This window comes from Grampus griseus (assembly GCF_964374135.1).
Source record: "Grampus griseus genome assembly, chromosome: 10".
NCBI classification, from domain to species: Eukaryota; Metazoa; Chordata; class Mammalia; order Artiodactyla; family Delphinidae; genus Grampus; species Grampus griseus.
The window spans coordinates 13,368,843-13,387,530 of record NC_139004.1 but is presented as its reverse complement, the minus strand read 5'-3'; the positions used below and the strand labels follow the sequence as shown (position 1 = coordinate 13,387,530).

General features: G+C 39.8%; 1 protein-coding gene across 1 annotated transcript in view; it reads right to left on the bottom strand.

Moving 5' to 3' along the window:
* CAP2 (cyclase associated actin cytoskeleton regulatory protein 2) overlaps nt 1-18,688 on the bottom strand; it is a 137,779-nt gene that overhangs the window by 70,143 nt on the left and 48,948 nt on the right. Inside the window, exon 4 of the mRNA XM_082662616.1 lies at nt 12,723-12,800. Coding sequence (XP_082518742.1) covers nt 12,723-12,800 — 78 coding nt within the window. The remainder of the gene's footprint in view (nt 1-12,722; nt 12,801-18,688) is intronic.

The following is an 18,688-nucleotide window of genomic DNA, read 5'->3' as shown; positions in this document are numbered from 1 at the left end:
AACACCTACTTTCTAACACTTTCCGGTCCTTGGGGGATACAAATGATGGACAAAGACTCGAAGAAGAAAACAGGAGCAGAGTGGTTTAGAGAGGTGATGCGCTAGAAAGCTCCCAGGTGCACGGCCACATGCCTGGCTTAAAACTTCCTCCCTCCCTTCTAACTGATAGAAAAGGGGATATGGGGCTTGCCTGGTGGCGCAGTGGTTGGGAGTCCGCCTGCCGATGCAGGGGACGCGGGTTCGTGCCCCGGTCCGGGAGGATCCCACGTGCCGCGGAGTGGCTGGGTCCGTTGAGCCATGGCCGCTGAGCCTGCGCGTCCGGAGCCTGTGCTCCGCAGCGGGAGAGGCCACAGCAGTGAGAGGCCCGTGTACCGCAAAAAAAAAAAAAGGGGGGGGGGATATGATTATCCTTCTTTGCCCTCCTTCCTCCCATTGCTCTTCTCTGACTCAGCAAAGAGGGATACCTCAATCCGTACCAAATATACCTTCAAATAACAACAAAGAAAAGTTGACTGGGACGATCAGAAGAAAAAGTCCCATCCCAAACACACTCCTTGATAAGATCTCTGAATGCTGTGATCCTTTGGTTGCTATTTTTGAAAAGGATGATTCAGTCTCAGGTACAGTACTAGAGAATTACAGAATGATTCTGAATGTCTCTGTCTAGACCAGAGAAATCCTGTCAAAAGAGGAAAAGAGGCAAGTGTTCTCATTTTCCCACAAAAAACATTTCAATGATAATGGATCATCCAGTACATCTCTACAAAAAGATCCTTCAAATTCTAAAAAAGTAAAATTACTATTGATGAATATTTACTACAGCCATCGTCAGTTTCAGATTGGTAAGTTATAATATAGATTTTTTATGTGTGGCATATGCAGTTAAAATTCATTAGGGACTCATAATTAAAGTGAAGAGCACATTTATAACCACTTTACAGGACATGGAGCCACATTTCCCCGTTTTAAATAATTACAATGTTTTAGCTGTATCTTGGTTTTTATCATGTGTAGTTTGCTCTGTCTGTGCTTCATTTGCTGTCGGGTTGGTAAAACATGAAGTTTCAAATTATATCCCTATTCCTGTGGGAAAACAGAATCCAATTTATGACTTTCCAGGAGGAATCCTGAACACATTCAACCACAGGATATCCAGCCAAAGAAAATGATGGTACTCCTGTCGTTTGAATCACTGAAATCTGATTTGGGTGATGTGCTGCCCATTGTCCTATATAGAGAACCCAAGTGGACGAAGGCAGAAGAAAGCCTGAAGTTCTGCACCGCAGTCGCTGTGGTTCTACCTGTGAAATTACCAGCTTCAGAGGGCTGATGGTGGACACTCACCACAACTTCACCACCTCAAGAAAGTACCATTCTTCACAATTTACATGAAAACTCCATATAGGGAAGAAACCATCTAATTAGAACATTTTTTTCAACAGCATTTAAATATCAGACCAGCTGGATCTCCCCAGCCCATGTGAATTCAGTCAGCACACTCTTCCCAGAACCTATATCCTAACATCATTGAACGCTTGAGCTACATCTATCACCCAAATCTGACTGTGATCATTTCTTGTCATTCGCTCCACACATTCAAAAATGAAACATTCTGTGGTAGCCTCAGAGGCACTCGTTTTGTGAAAGTGTGCATAAGAGAAACGGCATCCTTGAAATGAAATGCCTTACTAACCCCACACCATTTGTTCTTCCTCTAACCTTCCCTTTCCCAAATTCCCCTGTAAGGAATACATTTTCAAGGCTAATTCTATGTGACTGATCCGTGACTTACATTTTTAGCAGTTATAACCTCAACTGATATCTCAATCTGTATCAAACATACCTCCAAATATCAAGTTCCTTTTTTTTTTTTTTTTTGGTAAAAGATAACAGTATCACTAAATAAAAATGTCATTTCACTCTGTTCCCTTCCTGTGCCACTGGAATCTATTAACCCAGCTTTTATCCCTCAAACCAACCAAAAGTGTCAGGAGCAGAGCTTGTCTTTTTATCAAACTTGATATCAAATAAAATACAGTTAAGACCACAATGAAAAGCAAAGACACATCAACTATAAAGCTCCTTGAAGCTCTTAGAATCTTGTTGAGGGGATGGAAAACATGCACAAAAAATAACAGTGGAATGTTTCTAAAATAAACAAGTTACTTTTGTTTTGACAGAAACTACCATAAAGGTGCTGAGGATGTTCAAAGATATAAAGAGACCGTCAGAAGGCATACTGAATATGTTCCTTAAGAGAGGAGAGTGGGTGGGAAAGTTCGAATGGTGGTCGTGGTGGTAGCGTGAGGGCAGTAACAACGAAGATAAGTGCAGGAATATATGAATCATGACAAATAACATCACCCAGACCCTATTTTTCCAAAGTATGTTCTCATACAAATGAGGTAATGATAGATGTAGAAATGCCAAATGCTGTGACTGCTATATAGGAGGGATCCAATAAATGTTTGGTTAAAAAAAAAAAAAAGCCCCCAGAAATAAATTAACAGAGTTGAGGAAATTAAAGAAGGCTGGAATATGTAAGGTGAACAGGGTTTAACAAAGATCTGAAGTCACTACTTAACAGGGAAATTTATCTAATACGCGACTCCAGATATAGAAACACTAATGCTCACAGCAGTTAGTCCACCAAAACCTGACATTCTTTTTTCCTGTTTAGTTTATGAAAAGAAGTAATCGTCCATTCTCTAGGTGTTTGCTGCTAGAAACCTAAATTTTCAGCTGCAGTGGGAAAAGCAATGTGGAAGGCAGAGGGGGGAAAAGGCACGTATGTGTTTTCTTCTCTCAGTTTGTTTGGGAAATGTATCTTCATTAAAAGCAATTGCCCTCAGCAGTTAAGACGCTCTCTTGTTCCACTTAGGGGAGGGGCTGGATGAGGGAAAGTGCTGAGTATGGGTCTTTATTATTCTGGCGATGTGGACTTGTTCATGTTCAAAATTTACGTTTTAAAATCTCTGGAAGGCATAGTGCATTTCAATTAGTTAGGATATGCAGTAGTTTGTCTTCTCCTAAAAACAATTATGTAAAATTTATTCTGGATTATTTGTAGTTTTAGTACTTAGGGGAGTGTCTGTATTTTCAATTAAGAGCGAAGTATACAAATTAAAAGTGCTGCACAGTGAAGCTTAAATCCAGCCCTCACTAGTTGGTGCATATAAACACTAATATCAAATGATGCTTTTGTCATGTGATCCGACCGACAGCACATACAAATATAGAACATGACCATAAAAAGTAACGGACCATGCCCTCTGCTAAGTAATTTATGACAGTGGATCCAGACTGGAATGTCAGCTGGAATTACCTTCTCCCTGTTTGCTATTTTCGCATATACAGCTTTGTACAGATGATAGAAGCTATGTCTTGCAAAGAGGACTCACATTAAGGCTACTGAAATGATGAACAAGTACCAAATCCAAAGGCCAAAATATGTACGGCTTTTAAAAAGATTTGTTGAACGACGTCAATGACCACTTTTAAAATTAGTTTTTGAATCAGGCCGCAAGAGAAAAACATGTAACCCTACCAATTTTGAAATATCAGATTTATAGTGTCTAGCAAGCAAATATGAAGCTTCACAGTGGAGAATGAGAAATAGTTGAAAATCATTTTATTAAAAATGCAAAGTGATCCCAACACTTGACTAAATGGAGTATGAAAAATTCCCACACATATACGTAGTTCTAACCTTTATGTAGAATTTGCCATCAAGGCAGTCTGGAATTGTAACAAACTTAGTATGAAATAGTTGATAAAACAAAGGATATTATCCTTCTTTATTAACCTTTACCCCCTTAGATAATCCCCCAAATCCCCTGTGTGTGATAACCACCTCGCTTCCTTTGGGAAGCCATTCATTATCTAATTCATGTCTTACACAAAGAGAAATGAGCTAATGTGCCTTATCAGATTAAAAAAAAAAAGTCACCATGAGTGATGTCCAACAGGACAGGGTCTTAGCAAATCCCTTCTGCCTCCACAGTCCTGGGTTTCTAAATACCTACAAAGCTACCAACCCATGGTCACAGCTCACGAGCTCATTCACAGCTTTATGTTGCTAAAGCAAACAGTCTGGCAGAAGAATGACAGAATTACCCTCTTTTCTGATTACCCTCCTCTCTGCATTCTGATAAACTAATGATTAGCTTTCCTGTTGGGATTCAGCCCTGACTGGGTAGCTTCAGGCTGTCAACTCAAGCAGACCCTGATGATATCACACAAACCTCTTCCTCTCCTTCCTTCCCTGGTGCTTTATTCTTCATCAACCAGCATCTACACCAGCCTTCACAAGGAGCCAGCGTGTAATTACCAAGGTAATGTTCTGGCCCTGGAAAGGCTCATATGAAAAGCAAAGGCTTCTTTTTGCCTCACTTCTCCAACTGTAACATGAAATGCTACTCAGGAAGCTGCTGGTTACAAAAAATTCAATCCTGTAGGTATCTGTATGTAACCAGTTTTTACCTGCTCTTCATAGATTGTATTTGAGCAGATATTTCAGTTGGGTTTAAGCCTATCTCTTCTCTAGAAATTTAAAGCGTATATTGCCTTTGAGTGCTTTTGGGTTGGTAGTGAAGAGAACCACCCATTGAGCAATATTAATGAGTCAAAACTTATACATATTTATGAAGTGAAAATATAGAGTTAATTTGGAAAAGGCCATAAAGTGAGTCACTGGTTAGATTCTAAAGTGCTACTCCTTTTTGAAATTCTGTCCACTGGGAAATACCACTGTTAAATGAAAACATAACTGAGCATGACACAAAAGATGAAAACCTGTTAATTTTTCTTGCAGTTTTATTTTCCTGTTTTCCAGATAAATGTAGAATTATATATTTAAAAATCCATTAAAAATACTCGCTCAGCACATATAATTAATAGCAGTTACTCAACAGAATATTTTCTTGATAGCTTTGTATGAAGACAAAAAGCTTTAAGGCAATCTTTTAAAGTAGGTGTTTCATTTTACATTAGGGCCAGAGTTATTTTATTGCATCATGTTACCTGTCATATGTCCCCTAACAAAAGAACTTGGCAGCGCTAATCATGGCCAAATCTTTCAAGAAGATTCAGCAATCCTGACTGAGCTACACTGTGACATTTTCTGGGCACGGACTTAAGGAACACTTAGGAGCTTGGCTTTGTTCATTCGTTTGCTATTCCTTTACAATTTCCAGACCTGCCACTAGCACAACCTAATTTACCCAAGGCATGCTCTAAGATCAAAGTCACATGACTACTTTGCTTGGCATTTTAAAATATGGGACAATAATTTACACCTTATGGTAAAACATTACAGAGGCAAAAAAGGATGAACTCATTCTAATTAAAGGAAACTTCGAGATATCTATATACATGCATCTCTATCTCTATCTCTATCTCTCTATATATACCCAAAAACAATAAAAATAAATTCAACAGCTAGATTTGAAAGTTTTCTTGTCTTTCTCTGGATGGGAACTTGGGGATTAGCCTGGAAAACCCACTTGAGTGTTTAGAAAGGTATTTCCACTGAGAAAGACTTCATTTTAGTCAAGCCAAGTTACCCACTCTGGCAGATTGGTGACATGCTCAACAAATCTGTGAATTCCTCCTTCCCAGCGTACAGACTGATTAAATTTGCCACCTCCCTTGCATCTAGGAATGTCCAAGAGACTGAATGAAAGTAGAGGTGACACATGCCACTTCCAGGTCTGACCCATAAAACCTTCCCAGGAATGATTCTGTGTTCTCTTTCCCAATTCTATGGCTGAGGACTTAGAGCCAGGTAGGGGCTGGAAAGACAGAGGAAGCCTGGTTCCCTGAATGACCATATGGAAGACTGTCAACCAAAAACACCAGAGAAGACCTTAGGTGAGCAAGAAAAAAAATGTCTATGATGTTCAGTCATTGAGAATTAGGGACTTTTTCCTAAAGCAGTTGGACTGCCCTGACTAATACTGAATTCTCCTACTCAGTCACCTGACCCTTGCATGCTTTTTCTCATTCAATCCTCACAATAACTCTGTGAGATAGGAACTATTCACCCTATTTAAAAATAAGGAGGGACTTCCCTGGCAGTCCAGTGGTTAAGGCTCTGTGCTTCCACTGCAGGGGGCATGGGTTCAACCCCTGGTTGGGGAACTAAGATCCTGCATGCTGAAGGAAGGAAGGAAGGAAGGAAGGGAGAAAATAAGGAAACATGGGCAAAGAGAGTTCAACTGCCTTCTCCTAAGTGAGTAACTTGACAAGTTGGTTAGGTTAGAGTGACTCAGTGGGAATGTCTTGTAGACTTTACCAGATTAGTTTGTCAGTAGTCACCCGGAAAAAGAGAAAAGATTCTCAAATGTAGGAGACACCAATGAATTTGTTTTTCTTGCATTTGGATTAGCAGAGCTAATGAGCAGAAGATCTGGGACTCAGATCCACGTAGGCCCAAGTCCAGAGTCTCTTCTCTTAACCACCCCCACAAATTAATACGTTTTATGAAAATCTCAAACATATGGGCATAAACCCATGAGTAATCTGGATCTACCAGTGTACCGACGTAATTAGCTCAAGTCCTAAGGTTAACGCTACTAGGCTTTCTTTCTTTTTTTTTTTTTTTACTAGGCTTTCTTGCTTAGTTTAAGATCAATAAATTATCAACATATTGGATGACTGCCCCATGCCTTAGAAAATCCTTACTGAGTGCTCTGAACAGAGCACCGTGTTGGGGCACGCATATCACCAGATGGAGGAATGGACAGAAGGAGTCTCTCATCTTCCCTTCCCTTCTAATTTCTCCGACTGTTTAGACAATGAAAGGACAAAAAATGTTTTAGATTCTTGCTCCACGCACAGGAAGGCACTATTTCCTTTTAAAATGCAAGCCCAAATAAAGACAGAAAAGGAGAGGGAGGGGTAGTAGAAACTCTTTCTCTCACTTCTGGAGGAATAAAAAACTCAGACTTTCAGTTTTTTTAATAGAATAAAATCCACAGACGAGTCAATGACCATAAATTATCTTCCCTTTAGCTGGAAACTTTCCAACTTCCCTTTAGTTGGAAACTAAACTTCCCTTTAGTCAGAAACCGGTACACATTAATTCCATGCAAACACACATACACACACACAATTTCATTGTCCGGTCTTAGCAGTGTAAGGCAAGTTGGAGAAAATATGGCAAGTGTGCGTAGGAAGGAAGGCAATGCCTTCTGACTTACGGCACAACAGACGTGGTTCTCCACCACACCGGTGCTTCCTACCTGTCCGAAATTAACCAGGGCTAGAGGTGGTGGGGTCCAGGTGGAAGACCTCCCCAAACCCCTGGCGATAGCCTTCCTGGCGGGTGATGCCCAACCAGGGCTTCAGAAGCACTGGTCCAGTAGAAGTTACATTTTCAGCTCAGGCTAAAATTTGGGGGCCACTCATGGTAGAGATGATTAAAGATTATCTTTCACATCTCTCCTTGGTGATATGAGATGTCTCAATGCCAAGAGAAATCATTTCCCCTCTCCCAATTAACTAAACACTTTCTACAGTTTTATTTGGCCATGTAACTCCTATAAATGACTGTGCAGTGCAGTTCTTTTTATGTGTAGTGTGAAAAGAACTTTGGATGGCGAGTAAAGTAATGGGCCCCGGTCTAGATCCCATGGCCAGGTCATTAATGTGTCACTGAACTTCACTTTTCATGCTTGTCAATTAGAAATATCCTATTTTCCCTAGATCCAACTGGTATAAAAGTAAATGAAGAGTTGAGTGTGCCCGGGTCCCTTGAAAAATTCTGCACACAAATAGGATTTTTAAATTGTCACTAAAATTCTTAACAAAGATACTGTAAGGACTAGAACAATCTTTTGCCCAAAGATCATTTTTATAAATTACAACAAGGGGAGAGAAGAAAAGCATGTTCTGCACATGTTTTATAAGTTGATCTATATCATGAGCATTGTAATATGTCTGTGATATGAGAGGGGTGCTTTCAAAGTGCAAGATGTGATGACCCATTAGTACATCAAGAAATCAATTCAGTGGGTCATGAACTGTCTTTAAAAAAAGAAGAAAAGAACAGAGCAATAGAATGGACTAGATGAAATATATCATAATGAACTGTACATGATAAGGATAACTGTTGTTTTGAGAAACTGGGTGATGAAATAAAATACATTTTTTCCTACAGGTCAAGGTTGAAAAATTTGAAACCCTTCATAATAGAGAATATAAGAAACGTGTTTCTTAGTCCAAAATGAGAAAGGAAATTTGAAATTGGATTGTCATCATTGTCAACCAGGGCTGGAGGCAAATCTCTTATCTTCTTCCAGGATAAATGGAGGAGTGAAGGTGGAGGAATGGGGGTGGGGGACAGGGAAGAAGAAGCAAACGGTAGGGTGGCTTCACATTTTGATCTGTGGCTCACGGCCTTATTTTAAAAACCAATTAACTGTTTTAGAGTCTGGCAAGGAGGAGGGAATCAAGGCAATCTGGATGAGTTTTCTATTTGTGCATAATGAATTACCACAAACTTAGTGGCTTAAAACAATATACATTTACCATCTCACAGCTTCTGGGCATGAAGCTATATTCTCTGCTCAGGGTCTCACAGGGCTGAAATCAAGGTGTCAGCAAGGCTACATTTCTATCTGGAGCTTTAGGTCCCCTTCAAAGTGCACACAGTCATTGGCAGAATTTGATTTCTTACACTTGTGGGACTGAAGTCTCTGTTTTACTGCTGGCTGTCAGCAGAGGGTCCCTCTCAGCTTCTAGAGGCTGCCCTCTTACAATGTGGTAGCTCATGTGTTCAAGGCCAGCAGGAGAATCTCTCTACAGCCACAATGACAGTCTTATGTGACATTACATAATCACTGGAGTGACTATCCCATCACCCTGATCATAAACCTAATCAAAGGATCGATATCCCATAAATTCACAGCTCATTCCTACACTCAAGGGGAGAGGATTATACTGGGCATGTATGTACGTTAGGCCGTGGGACTCTTGGAGTTGGTCTTAGAATCCCTGCTAATAGTTAGAATCTACCAAAAGCAATGACCATCAAGCATTTAGAACAACTTAAAAGAAATGTACACCAGCCTTCCACAGGACATGAACAGATGTCCCTCTACAAAAAGCCTCCATGGCCAAATAAGTCTGGGAAAATGTAAGTTTAAATAATAATATTTTACATGCTTCTTCAGTGAACAGAGTATGGGATTTTCCCAAACATATTTAATCCAGGAAAGTATTTTTTTGCGTTTGTGCTAAGTAAATTCACCACTTTATTAATATTAGTGTAATTACATCAGAAGCACTTGCATTACTGCTCTTGGACTGTCATTTTATCTCCTCCATGATGCCTTTCCTGATCACCCTTGTCTGCAAGATGCCTACTTCCCCGAATTTTGGTAGTACTAATGGTTTACCTTGCTTGATTGGCTGTTTGCTTATAATTGGTAAATATAAAATACTTTTACATTTTGATGGTGACCCTCTACAAAACTTAATCTCTTTGACGGCTGACACTCTGGCTTAAAGCAACAGGGAAGAGCGCTGGAGACAGCTGTGTAGTGGTGAAGCATGCTGGCTGAGAGTTCTGGGGGGCAATTCACCAGCTTTGGGACTAGTGAGCAAACCAGTTACCCTCTCTCTGAACCTCTTCTGATTCATCTTTAAATGGAGATTGCTGCAAGAGATGCCTTCTAAGGTCTCTTCCCATCTAATACTCTCTATGTGTTTTCCCAAGCCCTGCCCCATCTCCTAGGGGGCCTGGCCCATAATAAGCACTTGATAGATATTTGTTGACTGATTAATTGCATGCTTGCATCACTGTGGATTCAAAGATGTTCTAGGAGGTTGCTAGCTTCCAGCTGGCCAGGTGCTCAGCCCCAGTCTGGGCATCTAACACACACAACCCTCAGACCACAGGTGACTAATGTTGGTTTGGCCTTGCCTTATGCTTCCGCAGCATAAGTGGTCACCTTCATTAGCATGATGGGAGGTACCCCTTGGGAAGTTCTCTTACCCTAAAATATCTTCCCTTCCCAATGCCTGATATTCCTTTTAAAGATTCATTTTTTACCATGTTCTCTCAGAGCCCTATTATAACTCTAATAATTGTATGAGTAATTGTTTAATAACATCCTCTAGAAAGTAAGTCACCTTACGTTCATACATACATAGGAATGTAGGGTGAGCAAGAGATAAACCTCTGCTCTTATAAGTCACTAAAATTTTGGAAATGTTTGTTAACGTAGCGTAACACAGCCTGCTTTGATACAGACATGCTAGGAGAAAAGAACATGAGTTTGCTATCTGACTATGAAGGGATTTTGTGCTGGTGGGGATTTCAAGTGGGGACGCCTGTCTCGCTGCTCAAAATGTAGCAACAGACCAGTAGCATTAGCATCACCCAGAGCTTGTTAAAACTGTAGACTCTTGGGCCCCATCCTAGATGTACTGACCCAGACGCTGCACTTTAGCAAGATCTCCAGGTGATTCAGATGAAGATCAGAGTTTGAGAAGTAGTCATCTAGAGGCGGCTAGAGGCGTAACTTTGAGAGCCATCCACACACCACAGGCTCTTAGGGTGTAGTCCCTGGCCTAGCAGCATCACCATCACACAGGAACTTTTCAGAAACGTAGATTCTTGGGCTTCAACCAGGACCTACTGAATCAGAGACTCTGCAAGTGGGGCCCAGCAATCTGTGTCTTAACAACCCTGCAGGCGATTCTCATACACGCTAAAGTTTGGGGACCACTATCATATATCAATGAGAGTTAAAATTACAGCAGTTAGTATTCTCCTGAAAGAAGAGAGGAAGGCATGGACAATTATAACATTGTTCCTATGAGAAGATACAATCTGTTTTATGATAATCTTTATGATGTATCTTCTAGAATGCGCACTGGGAATGTCTAGGCCTGGTGGACTGCTTTTCTATTGAGTGGAAGCAACTAGGACAGTGCTCTGGGTTAAGAGGGAGGGCACAGAAAGGGAGGTGGGCATCAAAAAATTACCTTCTATTTTGCCTACTGATCTTCTGGGGCTTATTATTCTTGGAGTACTGTGATAAGTGCTATAGGGAACATTTCCAACGAATGCCTTTCCTGGATATGAGTCCCCTGAAACATCCATTCCTCTCCCTTTCATCAAGAATGCAGTAGAGTAAGAAGGGGCAACTCCAGATATTACACCCAAGAATCTGCATAGCCACATGCTAAGTCACACATTATCCCTGACTATGGCTTATTTGGGGATGCCACCGTCCCAGTATATTCATTCACTTGTTCACTCACTCACTTTATCATCCAATATTTAATGAGTGACTTTTATGTGCACGGCCAATGGAGAGGCCTCTTGTTCTGCGCTTAGAAAAGGGATTGAGTGGAGCACCGGCCAGGAAAGTAATGGTTCTTTCCTCCATCTGAGACTCAATGATGCAATGAAGCCACCTCTCCTCTCACTTCAGTCACAGAAAAGGTAGGCTAAGGCTGTATCACATTGTGATTTCCTAGTTTCACTGTTCTCTTTTGCAAAGAGAAAAAAGTCAGGGATTGAGAAAGCCAAGGAGGAGACTGCATCCCCGATGGAACACAGAATATCTCCATCCCTGCAAAGCTGCCTGCCTGGACTGTGTGCTAACCCCTCATTTCCCACGAGGGACAGGATACATCCATCCAGCGTGCGGGTTGGCAGCTCTGGCTGCAAGTTATCTGGTTTTTGGTTTTTTTGGCTGCACTGCACGGCATGTGGGATCTTAGTTCCCTAACCAGGGATGGAACCCACGCCCCCTGCAATGGAAATGTGGAGTCTTAGCCATTGGACCGCCAGGGAAGTCCCTGGCTGCACGTTAGAATCACCTGTGGAATCCATAAACCTCTTAAGGCCAAGACCACTCCTCAGACCAATTAAACCAGAGCCTCTTGGAGCGAGATCTAGGCACTGGTATTTAGAAAAATTTTTCCAGGTGGTTGCATTGCACAGGAGGGCCTGGGACCTACTGCTCCAGGGAGGGTAAGGTCTCAGGTCTTGGTTCTTTATGAAGCCGAGCTTCACCCTCTGAAAGTCAAATCCTAGCTTCCTAGGATTCTCAGCCCAACTTTTTCAACTTTAGGTGTTTGTTTTAGAATTTAAAGTGAGCTATTAAATTTAAACTATTGTGTTATATTTCAATTATCTTTTATATTTATATGGCTGTTACCAAACTTCAGATGCAGAATATTTAGTCAAAACAAGAATTCTTATTTTTTCTTATTTAACAAGGTATGCTGGTAGTAGATCTACTTTTTAATGAATAATTTCATTCATTACACACTGAGCCTAACAATGCTATTTGTTAAATAGGAACTAATCAAATTCATACATAGAATTTACAGGTGAGGATAGATGTGAACAGTTTTTGAAAACAAAGCAGCACAAAGTATGAACTAAAAATTAGCAGCAAATACTTCCTTGATTATAAAATGGTTGTGAGACTAGTAAAAAGAATAGGATACAGATGACATAAATAAATTGACCTTTTAAACTGGTGATGTTGATTGTTGCAGTATGAATTTGGCCATAAGAAGATTATAAAGACAGAAGAAATGTTTCATACTATGATCTGGATTAGGGACAGAACTTGCGGTGCTATACATCTCATTTTCGGGATGTCTCTCACAGTAACTGGTTCTGTTGCTTCCCTGTTTTCTATCTTACACTGCCCATTCCCTAGGCAGCCCTGGCTCTCAGGATACACTCTTACCTCTTGGGGTTGTTGGTACTGAGAGGCCATCAGAAGGAAAGCTCGCTGGGCCTGGAAAGCACTATGCACCATTTCTGCCTGGGAACAAAAAGGAACAGGAAAGTTTAATTGTTTGAGCTCCTAAATGGAGCATTACCACATGATCCAGCAGTTCCATCTCTAGGTATATACCCAAGAAAAATGAAAACGCATGTCCACACAAAAACGTGTAAATAAGTGCTCATAGCAGCATTATTCATAATAGCCAGGAAGTAGAAAGAACCAGAATGTCCATCAACTGATGAATGGATAAACAAAATGTGGTATATCCAGACAATGGAATATTATTCTGCATTCAAAAGAAATGAATTGCTGATCCATGCTACAACATGGGGAACTTTAAAAACATGCTGAGTGAATGGAGCCAGTCACAAAAGACCACATTTGTATGATCCTGTTTACATGAAATGTCCAGAATAACCCAATCTACAGAGACAGAAAGTAGATTAGTGACTGCCAGGGGCTGGTGGGAGGAAGGAATGGGCAGTGACTGCTAATGAGTATGGACCTTCTTTTGGGGGTGATGAAAATGTTCCGGAATTAGACAGTGGTGATGGTTTCACAACTTGGTGAATATACTAAAGATCTCTGAATTATATACTTTAAAAGAGTGAATGTTATGATATGTGAATTATATCTCAACAAAGCTGTTAAAAAAAAGTTTGAGCCCCAAAGTGCAATTGTTTTCCAAAGGGTGTCTCTCCTGTCCTCTTTCATGCCCCAATCTGTTCCATACCTTCTAGTGGAAAGAAAATTGCCCCTTAAGCCATCCCCATAAAGATATGCTCACCAAGGATATACGTATAAGTATAACTGATTCACTTTGCTGTACACCTGAAACTAACACAACATTGTAAATCAAATATACTCCAATAAAAATTAAAAAAATACAAAATTTTAATAAGAAGGAAAAAAAAAAAAGATATGCTCACTGAGAGCTAGTGATTTCTACCACTGTTCATTAAGACTGTTCTGAAGGAGATTTCAGTGCTACCTGGACTCAACCCCGCCCCAGAAAGGCCTTGAGCAGATGGGAATGTCTTTAAACACGTGGTACCATATTCTCTTCTCTTTACCTTCTACCCATGCTTAACTAATTAATTCTTTAATTTTTTTAAAGTTAAAAAGTTACAGAAGAATACCAAGAAGAAAATAATTCCAAATATTCATATCACACAATCAGTCATTTTTGGCATGTTTTTCTAGTTTTTAGGAAAATTCACGCAGTTGTTCTCATAAGACAAAGCATAATGATTTAGAATAATTTTTTAGGGCCATAAGGTACAAAGATTAAAGTTTTTAAAAAATGCCTCACAACCTAGAAATAATCATTATTAATGTGAGATGAACATCATGGCAGCCACCATTTAAGATCTATATGCAGAGAGACTTTGGTAAAATGGGACCACACCCTAGGTGCCATTTTTTAAAATAAAAAGTATAAATTTTAATTATAATTGAATACTAAAAATGAAAGAAAGAATTGATAAGCTTCAAATAAAAGTTTCTGCACTGTGATAATTATTATGTCCTAAATGATGATTCTAAGGTAAAAAAATATAAAATATTAAGAAATTGGAATAATTATGTGTTTATACTTTAAAGTAATACATGATATAATTTTAGACAATACTGATTGACTCCTTATTGGGAAAGATGAGAACATAAGGACTTCCCCACTTCTTTCTATCTCTGGTCCCCATTTTTCATATTTTTTAGTTATTATTTTTACTGTAACATTAATTCCCATAGCTATTGAGAATTAGTTCTACATTTAAACCTACCTAGTGGTTCTCACCAGTTGTTTTACCATGACTTCTCCATTTCTGAGTTATTTTGATTTTTTTAACTGGTTGGACTCCCATTATCAAGGTATGTTCTTCAAAAAGGTCTCAAAGTTGCTTAAGTTCTTCAGTCTCAAGCATGTCTCCCTGTCATCTATATATTTTAACAACATCTTGGCTCGATACAACACCCCTGGGTCTCTCTCTCTTACCATGTGCAGACAGCATAGCAGTGAATGTGGCAACGCAGAAATCTAAGCCACCTTGATTTTGTTTCTCCCTTGTGGGAAACTGACTTTTCTATTTTGACACCTGAAGAATTATTTCTTTACCCTTGGATTTTAATGGCTTTACTAAGTTATGTTTGCATTTTGATCATTCTGTGTTATATTTCTTGGAATAGATTTGGTCCTTTCTTCATTTATGGGAAATTTTCTTATATTACTATATCTTTCAAAATATCTTTTGTTCCATTTGTTAGATTCTCTACTCAGGGACTCCAATTATTATCCTCATATTGTATAATTTTGAATGTTTTCATATCATTTAGATTTTCTCTCCCTCTCTCTGCCTTTAATTTCCTTGTCTGTCATCTGTATTTACTGTGATTATATCAATAGTTTTCTCTATTGTTGGTAAACAGATTTTCAATAGGGTCTCATACACATGAACATTTCTAATTTATATTTCATTTCTGTATTAATGTTGTTTTTGGTTTTTATTTGTTAGACTTCAATTTCCCTTTGCATTTCATTCTTATTGTTCTATCACCTTATGCTATTTAAAAAATATGTTTATACTCTTATTAAATTTTAAGTTACTTATTAGTCTAAGAGTCTAATAAGATTAAGCCATAGTGAGGAATCTGTTTCTGTTCATTGTTTTATTTTCTTTGAGGGCAAGCCCATGTCTTTCCTTCGCACGCTCTGTTCCTCTCTGACACACTATTTCTAGTCACCATGTGGGTGATTCCTTGAGTCTTTTGCCACCATATGAGAGACTGGTTTATTTTCCATTTCAAACAAGAGTGTTCTACCTAATCTTCTAAGGCCTGATGGAACAGGGGACAGGGAAAGGGAGTGCTCAACTTTTCTCATTATTTTTCATCCAAGCGTTTTCTTTCCTACTGACAAGAAAATGCTTGAAAGCAAACCAAGGTTTCTAGATCATTTACATTTAAAATCACAAATTCACCACCATCAACATAACAGATTAAGTCTTATGAATATTTAAATGAGGGTATATTTTCCATTTTGGAGTACACCATCTCCTCTTTGTCCTGGTAGCCTGATTGCTGGGATTATATTGCTCAAAATCTCAAATTCTGAATATTCCTTAGGGAGATAGTGGATTTTCACATTTTACTGTCCTGGAGGCTACAATGACCTTATGAAGGTGAAGCTCTGAGCTACTGAATGTTTATCCATACATCAAAATGTGTATTTTCAGTGGATCAGAAGGACTTTTGTCAGTCTCTAATGACTACATTTCCAAAAGAAGATTATGAAATAAAACTCTCCACTGCTTGGATATAAATAAAAGAACTGCACTTCTCCCAACAACGATAATACAGAAGTATGGTCCTCGTCTACAACAAGCCTTGTGGAGTCAGCTGAATTATAGTTGGTGTGGGAACAGTAATTTGGGATTGTCTGACTTCTACAGTTAAAACTGCAGCTCAGAGATGGCATTAACAATAATTTTGTAGTTATCCCAAGATGAACACTATCATTGACCTTTTTTACTTCCCCTAGAAACAACATTTAGCCTGTTGCTAACAGAACAATTTTCCAACGGGTCTGATTAGCCAAGATGGCCAATTTCATTAATTAGTCTCTTCCCCCACATGGCCTTTCACTCAACAACAGGCGTGGAGGTTGGAGCACAGAATGGTTGAATATCTAGCTATCTGCTTCAACTCTCCCTACCGCTTTGCTTATATAGACAAATCTTTCTGAGGATTCAGCTGTGCACCTCTTTCAGCTCCCTGGAACTCTGGGCATGATTAGCAGACTCTAAACCACATTCATTTTTAACTTCATCAGTCCACGTTTCAAAGGATTTTCATTCCACCTTTGACATACTCTGACCTACCTGCTTCTTACTTCTGGAAAGTTCCATGAGTCCCCTCAACCAGACAGCATCCTATTTAGGAGCAATTTCACTGAACCTGCTGAGTTCTGATAACTTGAAAGAGAGAATTTGGCTCACTCAGGCAGTTCAAAACATTGTGAAAGAAAAAGCCAAACGTAGGGATTTTCAGTAACAACAAATAATTGAGGGTTTTTGCTGAGTTTATCACACATGTGCCAGGCTCAGAGAGCCTCAGTGACCTTTGTGTGTACACATGCACATCTATCTGCTTGTGAGCACGTGTGTGCAGAGAGGAAAGGGACAGTTCGGGTTAGAGGCAAGGCTGTGCATTTTGTTTGAACTCTAGCAATTAACACTTAGGCAACTGGGGTTCTTAGATAGATAGGTTGGTAGACCATCTTGTTCTGTGGTCCTAGACAGTAGGAGAATGAATTTCAGTAATCAGTTTAAAGCAAGCCTCGGGACAAGCAGACACCAGTTAATATGACTTATTTCCATCTAATCCCCTTGGGAGAGAGCTGACTCACTGGGGAAGCTCAATTGATCTCTGAATATTCATCAAAGCTTTCCATTGTTTCATTGGGAAGCTACAGGCCACAAAGTACCATGTGGATGACAAAATGAACAGGTGCAACTGAGAGAAAGGGTAAAGGTAATACTTGGAGGAAATGCAAGAAGCATCCAGCCAGGGTGCCTGTGCTGAAGGCATTTCCAGATCTTCTGAAACTGAATCAGCCCTCTTCTTGACAGCCAGACAGCCAAGGGAAGGGGATCCTCTTCCTCTGATGAAGGTCAGGGGAATGGGCATCTGCTCATCAGGTGCAATTTTTGGGCCCTGGGAAGGTCACTGTCAATGCCATCTTCACATTCCTCCCCAGTGAGTCTGCCAATGTCCCACATTTTACAATTAGAGATATTGTATTTTTAGATCTTATTCCTTAGGGCCCTCTAATCTACCCTAAAGGAGAAGTCCCTTGAGTTTCAGCCAATGAAGAGGTAAAAGGGGACCTGATAGATGAAAGCAAGACAGGAAAATGGGCTAAGAAAAAGAGGTGATAGGATGCCAAAGACAAGTTTCACCTACTTCATGATTTTGCTTAAAACAAGATTGAAGATGCTTAATTTTGTAGACATAAACATAAGCACTGACCCTACAAAGTTGGATTATGAAGTCATCTGTGTTGACATATAAAGGGCCATGAAGAAGACTTACACCAGCAATTCTCAACCTTGAGTTTTCATTATAGTCACCTGGGGGGTTTGTTAAAACAGATTGTCATGTCTCAGCCCCAGGGTTTCAAATTTGGCAGGTTTGGGTGGGCCCAAGTATTTACATTTCTAACGCATTATCTAACAAATGCTGCTTGCTATAATCACTTAATTAGTTCCAGAAGTTCCTTCTCAATTCTTTTGAATTTCCTACATAGACAAAGATCATGTCATCTGTGATAAAAGACAGTTTTATATCTTCCTTCCCTATCTGTGTGCATTTTAATTCCTTTTCTTGCCTAATTGCATTAGCAAAGATTTCTAGGATTGGTGAGAGGGGACATCCTCGCCTTGTACCTGATCTTAGTGGGAAAGCTTCAAGTTTCTCACCATTAAGTATGATATTAGCTGTCGATTTCTTACAGATAGACTTTATAAGTTGAGAAAGTTCCTCTCTAGTCCTAGTTTACTGAGTTTTTATCATGAATGGGTGTTGGATTTTTTTTTTTTAAGTTATACTTTCTTCTTTTTTCATGTATTTTATTATTTATTTATTTATTTATTGGCTGTGTTGGGTGGCCCCTCCTGCTGCGGAGCTCGGGCTCCAGGGCATGTGGACTTCAGCAGTTATGGCTCACAGGCTCCAGAGCGCAGGCTCAGCAGCCGCTGCGCACGGGCCTAGCTGCTCCGTGGCATGTGGGATCTTCCTGGACCAGGTCTCGAACCCGTGTGCCCTGCACTGGCAGGCAGATTCTCAACCACTGCGCCACCAGGGAAGCCCCTGGGTGTTGGATTTTGTCCAAATACTTTTTCTGTATCTATTGACACGATCACATGATT